The 10,122-nt window shown below is 36.9% G+C and overlaps 2 protein-coding genes across 2 annotated transcripts in view; one reads left to right on the top strand and one right to left on the bottom strand.

Annotated features, from left to right (window-relative positions):
- The window catches only part of igfbp7 (insulin-like growth factor binding protein 7), a 380,063-nt gene that overhangs the window by 350,971 nt on the left and 18,970 nt on the right, over positions 1-10,122 (top strand). The window lies entirely within an intron of this gene.
- dnd1 (DND microRNA-mediated repression inhibitor 1) lies at positions 693-9,369 on the bottom strand. Its single transcript, XM_073820961.1, has 4 exons — positions 9,346-9,369; positions 9,056-9,161; positions 2,733-3,194; positions 693-1,234 (listed from the first exon to the last, which is right to left on the bottom strand). Exons 1-4 carry the CDS (start codon positions 9,367-9,369, stop codon positions 693-695), a joined length of 1,134 nt encoding a protein of 377 aa, XP_073677062.1.

Below are 10,122 nucleotides of genomic sequence, written 5' to 3'. Positions count from 1 at the left end.
AATTGTGACTATCACACAATACTGACTTTTTATCACGCAATTCTGAGAAAAAAAGTCAATTACCATTTTTAGTTTTTATTCAGTGGTGAAAATGGTCTTCTATATAAGAATATTGTAATTTCACTTGCTAACAACCAATGGACGACAATGAGTTATGTCATCTGTAGCAATATGTTTTGACTTACCGCAAATATGAGCAACAGTGATACATCCAAGTAATAATCAAATACAAAAATAGTTTTTCTTGAACAAATTATTTACTGTACAAATGTCATTTATAGTCAGTGCAACCCATCAAACAAGGAGTCAATAGCACACCATGCAAAGTCAACAAACGTGACAAACAAACACTCCAAACAAATCGTGAAAAATCAAATATGGTGAAAAACTCAAAATAAGAAGTCGTGAAAACATGCAGTCATCCAAATGTGATGAGGCTGACTAAAACAACATAAATGATTAATATTATATAGTTAAAATAGCATTAAACATTATACCAACATGAACATAATACCACTGAATTCAAGAGCTTGCAAAATTAAAAGAAATTCACTGCCTATATTGGCCTTTTTTCTTTAACATTAAACCAAATACTTGTTTAATCATTCATTTCCACTCACTCATCTGAAACTGGAACAGTACATGCCTTCAAACCATAATACTGAACGGAAACTGATAACGTCGCTCAAATTTTAGAAAGGTCGCAAATTCGAGGCCTTACTCATGGTTTGGATCACCTGCTCAGCGGCGGCTAGATAAACTTCCCGCTTCATGGCTTGAACGGTGGTACCCGGAAGGATCTGGATAACACCGTACAGGGGCAAAGGAAAGCTTGGGATGGTGACTCTGAAGCTGAAGCAGAGGAATCCATCGGAGCTGGTGTGATGGTAAAAGGCGTCATATTGTGGAGTGCCGAGTCTGTAAAACTCGCACAACCACTGCAGCTGAGAGACGGCGTCACGGTTCACGGAGGCTTGAGGCAACATCTCTTCTCTCGGAGGGCCGATCGGACCCCCCACGGCCCGGAAGAAGGGTTGGAGAGAGGGGTAAACCGGGACATCATGAAGGGAGGGCTGAGAGTGCAGGGGAGAAGGAGTGATAGAAGGTTTGGGGAGGGGATTCAGACGAGGTGGGGTAAAGCAGTTGCCTTCTTGTATGGGCTCATCGATGTGCTTTGACTTGGAGAAGGACGCCCATTTCACGTTAATGGCAATGCCGTACTGCTTCTTAAAAGCTGAAAAGGCATAAGAAAACTTAAACTTAAAAGATCAATGTTCTCAATTAATGGTGACATAACTGGTTGAATGTTACAATACCTTTTCCTACTGCAGTTTAATGTACAAAAAAGTCTCTTAGTCTCTTTGATGTGTGTTCATGAGAGTACTACAATGCCAAAACTTCCTTGAACATTTCAGTTGCGTTGCTGTCTATGCAGAGTCAGATATAGGGGTGTAAATATTAATCGATTTGTATCGATGCATCGATGCATCGATTCGTCCGCAAGAGTATCGATTAATGTGTTTATGTTGCCGCCTGTTTGTTCACCTGTCTATTTTTAGCATCCGTTCCGACCTTTCTTTTACTGTCTATGGCTCCGACGTAAGCGTACTACCTACTCCTAAGCTGTGAGTGGCGCTAACCTCATTATTGTCTTCTACTTCACACGCGTTACTTGCGTTTCACAGTCTATGTTGTTCATGTTCACACACCTCACACTGTTGTCTGACTTTCAAGAGCGATGGAACCGCCAGAGCGATTTTGTTGAGTAACTCTTCTATTTGCAATGCCTCTGTTATAACTCAAGCCATGAGCCATGCTCCTAAATACCTCATTCTTCTAAAATATTTTTTCTTTTGTAGTGAATGGGCTGTAGGCTTATGTCCTACTTACTTTTTGTTATTATTGCACTTAACTGATTTTGTGGAGTAGTGTTCTATTTGCAGTTCATCTACTGCAGAGGATGTGTGACCATTACCTCTTAATTAAGATGCAAATAAGAGGGAAATTGTATTTTCAAAATGTAACCAATTTTGTATAAAAGAAACTTTTTTTAAACAGTGAATAGGCTAATTGGCCATAGTAGACCTGCACTATAAGCATTAGACTTTATTTTTTTTTATTACAATTTATCTGATTGTACTTTGTAGATGCAGTAGCTGTTATATTTGCTGTTCTATTTGCAGTGCATTGAGCACAACTGCTATAGTGTAACTTACACATTATGTGAACAGAATACTGTTTCTGTATTCTCAATAAAAGGCAAATTATTTACTATTTTTGTTGATTTATTTGAAACTTAATGTAAAAATATCTAGTATTGAATCGGATCGAATTGCATCGTATCACAGGGAATTCTGAAGTATCGAAAACAATCGAATCGTTGGCTTAAGAAATCGGTATCGTATCGAATCGTCTTGAAGGCTCCGATTTACACCCCTAGTCAGATAGCTCTTGGATTTCATCAAAATTATGTTAATTTGTGTTCCGAAGTTGAACAAAGGTCTTACGGGTTTGGAATGACATGAAGGTAAGTAATTAATGACAGAATTTTAATTTTTGGGTGAACCATCCATTTAATACATTGTAGACACTATAATTTATGGCATATTAATTGTGAAAATTCACATACTACTCATGCAACACACTGCACACTACTTTCTTAAAAAAAAAAAAAAAAAAAAAAAGAAAAGCCATTCAGTTCATAATACAAATATTTCCATGTCTCGCCATACCTTGCACAAGCACTTTCTTGGCCATGGATGCCGCGTAGTGGGAGGAGTAGTTCACTAGAGCCACGGCCTCTCTCCCTTTTGACCCGGCCATCTTCAGCAGGACATCCTCCACCCCGTCAGACAGCATTCGCAGCACTGTCAGCAACTCTACCTGATTTATGGTAGTCGGAAGATCCCCCAGACGCAGCTGCCGCTTCTCCGTGCTCTTGCGCACTGTCAGGCTGCCCCCCTCCGGCAGACGGTAGTGATGGAGGGACATGACGGCGGTGGAGGCAGTGATAGGGTCACCATACTTCGCATAGGCGAAGCCTCGGTTCTGCCCGCTGAAGTTCATCATGAGACGAAACTCATAAATAGTGCCAACGCTCTGGAAAAGAGGGATCAGCTGGTCCTCGTAGACATCACGTGGGATCTGAGTGATGAAAACCTCACAGCCCGGGCCGGGAGGAGGACCTTGCCAGCCTGGAATAAGAGAAGAAAAGGAAAGAAAGGCAAAAGGAGTGATAATTTACATTTTCATTTAACTTTCATGTCACTACCAAAACAGTGTATGTTTTAGTCAATTGGTTCAGACTGGTTTTAACTACACCCCAACATTTAAGATCAGGATGTATTCCTGTGTCACTCTCTCTCATAGCTACATGGTGAGTAGACGGGCCCTATCATTTTGAGATATACATGTTCAAAAGTCTAAATAAACCTGTGTTACTTTAAAGAATGTTATTATCGAACACCACTTTTCTATGATTAAACACTTTTTTGGGAGTTATTCCCTAACATTTAGTTTTTATACTGTGCTAGCTAACCATGTGCTGATTAGCATCTTTAAGCTAAGTATCTAAAATCATCACTACCACAACAGTCATGTCCAAAACATTTGGTAAAGTTTCAGAACTGACATCTTTGTTTTTTTTTTTTGGGTGCTATGCTATAACATAAGATTGTCACTTCTGTAACAGTCACAATTGAAACTTGCCATCAATGTTTCGGTAGTGACAAAAGGAAACACATAATCCTTTATTTGAAGGAAATTTGCAAAATATTTAGTAACATACAGTTTTGAAAATTTTTAGTAGTGTTTCAGTATGCAAGTTAAAATGAGATGTGGTCGCTACCAAAACATAGGGGTGTGCGATATATATCATCTGCAATAATATCGTAATTGCTGTTTTAACGACGTGCAATTTGACATGGAGTATATTGCAAAAAAACAAAACACATCTACAGAGTGCACAAATAACATTACATTAACATCACATGATGAAGTCTAGTAAGTACGCATTAAAATGCGTTCTTTCACTACATGATTTAGTCTATTAAAATGCATTCAGAATGATCACATTATTTAAGATATGGGGGCAGAAAATTTATATATTTCTATCATTTCATAAAGTTAATCAATATTACACGAAGAGTGTCGTTTTTTCAAAAAAAAATCTGCATTATGACAAATGTGATATTGATTTTATACAACAGTTCCATAAACAAGAAGTTAATATTAAAATACCTACATTTTAAACAGGATATTTACTGTTTTGCATCTCTGGGCAACATAAGTGTTTTGCGTCTGAATAAATCAACCATTTAAATGATTCTATTCAATCGCAATGACTTACTTATTAACAGTGACTTGCTGCCACCTGCTGGCGGTTTTAATTCGACATTCAAAGTATCTTTTGACTTTTAAATAATTTCAAATATAGCTGCATTAATACATCTAAATGCCATTTCATATGCAACTTCTGCAAAGATGAATTTTGTTGATACTGCTTTAATGTGTTTGGTAACAGCCTAAATGTATTATTATTATAATTGACTGATTAAATGTAAGAATTTGACTCAAAAGATGATGCACATTTTTTTGAAAAAAAAAAAAAAGGCTTTATAAAGGTAAATATGCCCATAAAAGGCAAAAATCAATTTAAACTTATTGGAAAACAATAATTTTCACAGAATATAAAGAATTTCAAAAACTTTAGGAGTCAGCATGGTAGTCTTTAAGCACAATAACACACACAGCAAAATATCATCTCATTATCGTTAATCGTGTCACTACTGAAAATGTGCTATCAGGACTGAAACATTGGATGTTTCGTCAAAAATAAAGTATACTGAATTGAACTAAGATGTTATGATAGTGTTTGTTTCAATGTAGATTCAAACTAATGAATCCTTAACTTTAAAATCAGTATGATCAACTTTTTGCCTTTTACAAAGAAAAACTGGATTCAAAATACAACAAATCTCATTAATCACACTTGAAATAGTTAAAATGTAATTGTTATTGATTTACCTTTGAAAACTTTTTAATAAAATAGAAAAATATATATTTACACGGAAGATGCAAGCAAAATCTTAACATGTCAAAATAACCCTTCTAATTAGATTATATATGACTCGATTTTGATAGAGATTTTGATGAAATTTGGGGAGAGGACAAATATTCCAGAACTTTCTGAAAACACAATATGAGAACGGCACAATTATTGCAAATGTGTACAGTCGTGGCCAAAAGTTGAGAGAATGACACAAATATTAGTTTTCACAAAGTTTGCTGCTAAACTGCTTTTAGATCTTTGTTTCAGTTGTTTCTGTGACGTACTGAAATATAATTACAACCACTTCATACGTTTCAAAGGCGTTTCAAATCGACAATTACATGACATTTATGCAAAGAGTCAGTATTTGCAGTGTTGGCCCTTCTTTTTCAGGACCTCTACAATTCGACTGGGCATGCTCTCAATCAACTTCTGGGCCAAATCCTGACTGATAGCAACCCATTCTTTCATAATCACTTCTTGGAGTTTGTCAGAATTAGTGGCTTTTTGTTTGTCCACCCGCCTCTTGAGGATTGACCACAAGTTCTCAATGGGATTAAGACCTGGGGAGTTTCCAGGCCATGGACCCAGAATTTCAACATTTTGGTCCTCGAGCCAATTAGTTATCACTTTTGCCTTATGGCACGGTGCTCCATCATGCTGGAAAATGCATTGTTCTTCACCAAACTGTTGTTGGATTGTTGGAAGAAGTTGCTGTTGAAGGGTGTTTTGGTACCATTCTTTATTCATGGCTGTTTTTGGGCAAAATTGTGAGTGAGCCCACTCCCTTGGATGAGAAGCAACCCCACACATGAATGGTCTCAGGATGCTTTACTGTTGGCATGACACTGGACTGATGGTAGCGCTCACCTTTTCTTCTCCGGACAAGCCTTTTTCCAGATGCCCCAAACAATCGGAAAGAGGCTTCATCGGAGAATATGACTTTGCCCCAGTCCTCAGCAGTCCATTCGCCATACTTTTTTGCAGAAGATCAATCTGTCCCTGATGTTTTTTTTTGGAGAGAAGTGGCTTCTTTGATGTCCCTCTTGACACCAGGCCATCTTCCAAAAGTCTTCCAGATGCGCTCACACCTGCCTGCTGCCATTCCTGAGCAAGCTCTGCACTGGTGGCACTCCGATCCCGCAGCTGAATCCTCTTTAGGAGACCATCCTGGCACTTGCTGGACTTTCTTGGACGCCCTGAAGCCTTCTTAACAATGCAGTGGAAAGTTTTTTTCGGGATTAAGTTATTTTTTCATGGCAAAGAAGGACTATGCAACTCATCTGATCACTCTTCAAAACATTCTGGAGTATATGCAAATTGCTATTATAAAAACTTAAGCAGCAACTTTTCCAATTTCCAATATTTATGTAATTCTCAAAACTTTTGGCCACGACTGTATGTGATATTATACAATTTTCATACAAACAAAATTTGTGGAAAAAGGCACATTTTTTTCCAAGACGTTTTCAAGTCTGAAACCTTGGTTAGCTGTGACTTCAAAGCTTCAGGAATTCATGTTGACCAGTGGTCAAACTGTGATAAAACCAGCTGATAATTAATTATGACCATCAGCGAAGCTGAAATGCTCAAACTGTCAAGATCTGACTTCATAAAACATATATTTTTTGAGATATATTTCATACTGTATTAAGCTCTTTTAGATATCAAGATCAAGGCAAATGCAATTTCTCATGATATGATCCTTTAAAAGTATAATTATATTCTGAAAAATGATGAAAACATCACATAATAAACACTGACCTGAAACTCAGATCAAAGCTGACAATTAGATGTACAAGTTGAGCACAAACTACTAAGAAAGTACATATATACATTTTGTTACATATATGTATACTTTTATATTTCTCCTTAAATGTCTTAATAGCAACGGTACATTTGTAACAATAGCCAAAAATACATTGTATAGGTCAAAATTATTGATTTTTCTTTTATGCCAAAAATCATTAGAATATTAAGTAAAGATCATGTTCCAATGAAATTTTGTAAATGTTCTACCTTAAAAATATAAAAACGTAATTTTTGATTAGTAATATGCATTGCTAAAAACTTAATTTGGACAACTTTAAAGGCGATTTACTCGCCTTAGTTTTTTTTTTTTTGCACCCTCAAAATCCAGATTTTCAAATAGATGTATCTCTGCAAAAACTGTCCCATTCTAACAAACCATACATCTATGTAGAGCATATTTATTCAGTACAATCTCAATATAAAATAAATGAACCCTTATGACTGGTTTTGTGGTCGAGGGTCACAAATGTTAATACAGTTCCCATTTAAAAAACTTGCCCCATTCAATGAGACACCATGCAATGCTGATGAAGGATGTTTTTGCAAAAGGTAAAAGTGTGTTAAATAAACCTTATATTTTTACTTTTAAAACCAACCCTAATCTGGATAATATCACTGAAGTTATTAGTGTGGCAACTAAAATAGATTTGTGACTGTGCTCTGACTTACACAAAATATCCACAGGTAGGCATGGGATGATAACCGGTTTCAAGGTTTACCGCGGTTTGAAAAAGTCACGGTTTCAAAACCGGAAACAAAAAAAGTTATACCGTTCCTACGATATGCGCATTTTCTGTGTCAAAGTGAAAGCGCAGGACTCCCTACTAGGTTGCGTGTCTGCGTCCCTGCAGAGAAAACAATGCAGCCCCTCCCCCACCGGTTAGTGCTCAGGCGCGTGTCTGTGTTTGTGCACGTGATCCACAGTCAGTGAGATTCAGCAGTAATGTAAGTTCAGGACGGCCAAAGGAGGTGAACCCCCACAACACAGAGTGGGGAATAGCAGACTATATGTACTAATTTTACGTTTCTGTGAACTTTAGCACAACAATTAAGTTAAAGTGAAATCACGTCTTTGCTTTTAAGCCTTCTGTCACGTTAAAGGTGCAGTGTGTAGGTTTTGTGGCATCTAGCGGCGAGATTGTGAATTGCAGCAGAGTACCGCTCACCCCTCCCTTTACAGAACTACGGAAGCCGATACAGGATTTAAATCTCACCTTTTTTTTGACAGCAACGAATAGTGAGATTTCTTTTAAAATGTAATTTAAGGAATTATATTAACTTTATCATTCAATAAAACTATGTTATTGTGAATATTACTTGTTCATCATTGTGTCAGTGTTTTTTTTCGCAAGCTGATTCTATGTTAATAAAAACATAATGGTTAATTAAGGTCTTTATGCACCCCTGAAAACATAGTTATTGCACCACTGTCTAGAGATCATCTTAAATATTACACGGGGCACCTTTAACACAAGTGACTGCAATTTAATTTAATTAAGAAGATTCAATTATTTATTTTAATTATTTTGCCTTCTGTTCCATGTTACAAAATGTTCTATATGTTTCCTAAAATAAAATATACTGTAATCCGTTTGGGGAAAAAAAGGTTATTTTTTTTACCCAGACATTTAAATGTAACATTGTAGAGCAGTGATTACAATACCGTAATACCGTGAAACCGTGATATTTTTATCCAAGGTTATCATACCGTCAGAATCTTATACCGGCCCATGCCTATCCACAGGTACATGAAAGTGACCAACACAGTGTTCTCATCTCCAATTTTCACTTTAAAAGTGATCTTGAACCAATCATTTCCATCAAGCAATGATCTAAAACCATCAGCAATAATTGAGCAGCAATGAGCACTTGCAGCTAATTGAGCTCCAGGTGTCCATGTTTTAATGCAGGTAAAGACAAAGCACAAAAGAGGGACAGTTCAAACTTTAATAAGATAGCTAAAATGTATCAGTCCTACATGACAAGCTATTTTAAACCAAAAAAGATAAAGATTTGTTCTTAAAACGAAAGGTAAACAGCCTGTTTCAGAAAAAAAAAATGACAGGCCATGTGCTACAGCTTCATCCACATCATACTTCACTCTCATGCTGTGACACATAAAAGAGCTTGAAATGCCACAGGTTGTGTTTTAATTTCAAAGGGTTGCTCTCGGTCCAATTCAAGAGTACTTACCCGGAGGAGGACCACCATATTTCCTCTGGCCGTTGACCTGTTTTAAAGTGATGGAGCTATTCTGCGCCCATTCGTTTAGTGACTTCAGCCTCTCCGGGTTCAAAACCTACCAGCAATCAAATTAGAAAGCTTATATAATGTTTTCAATGTTATTTCTTCGAGCTTAAGTGCTCTCAAACGTCAAACTGCGATGACACGCGAATTAAAAACTCATACTCTTGCTGCGTTAATAGTTTTGGCAAAACAAGTATGTTGTTTATAAATATAAACTTGTAAATAAACATGCTCACCTGCTGTAGCTGCTGTCCCTCCATGTCGCTGTCCACCTGTGATGGTACACCTGTAAATTGGTGGAAAAGTCAAGCAGAGGTCATTAAATCAAGCTCATGAGACTCCAGAGAAACTATTGGACACGTTTGAGGGAAGTGGGCGGATTCTACGCGGCGCGCTCAACTTTCAGTCCTGAGCTGAGGTGATGCTGACACTTTTACACTTTTTAAATTTTTATAGACGGCTGTTGAATTTATAACTTTTCGTTTTTGCATGAGTGAATCTGTTCTGGAACTTTTTTGAAGTGGTTTAATTGAGGGAACAATAATTAGAGACGTTCCGTTCTTCACCAGCAGGTGGCAGCTGTGCATGTGATTATTTGAACGAACGTCATTCGTCAGCCTATGCAACATTGTTGCTGTTTGAAAACATGTTTCATTTCATCTTTGCAGAGTCATGTATGAGCAAATACGTTTTTTTGTATTCGCTTAGTTATTATGTGTACAAAACAGCAGGACATATGGAGATCTTCCTTTGTTTTTATTCCAAGGAAAATGTGGATTTATTAGGTGTCCTGCTGGGCTGAGTTTTCACAGGTCATGACCCCTGCACCATTAAACTGTCTACTGACACAAACAGGAGTGGATGTTTTATTCAAGATTTGTGTTAAGTTTTTCTTGGACATTTGATGTATTTGTTTTCAAAGTGTAACATAATGTTTTCCCCCCTAACCTTATTATTATTATTTTAATATATGAAGAGTTTATTTGCAAAAACAGATAACTCATGGTTTTTAT

The sequence above is a fragment of the Garra rufa genome, chromosome 16, assembly GCF_049309525.1.
Source record: "Garra rufa chromosome 16, GarRuf1.0, whole genome shotgun sequence".
Classification (NCBI taxonomy): Eukaryota; Metazoa; Chordata; class Actinopteri; order Cypriniformes; family Cyprinidae; genus Garra; species Garra rufa.
Note: the sequence above shows the minus strand (reverse complement) of the source record. Positions and strands in the feature narration are given on the sequence as shown.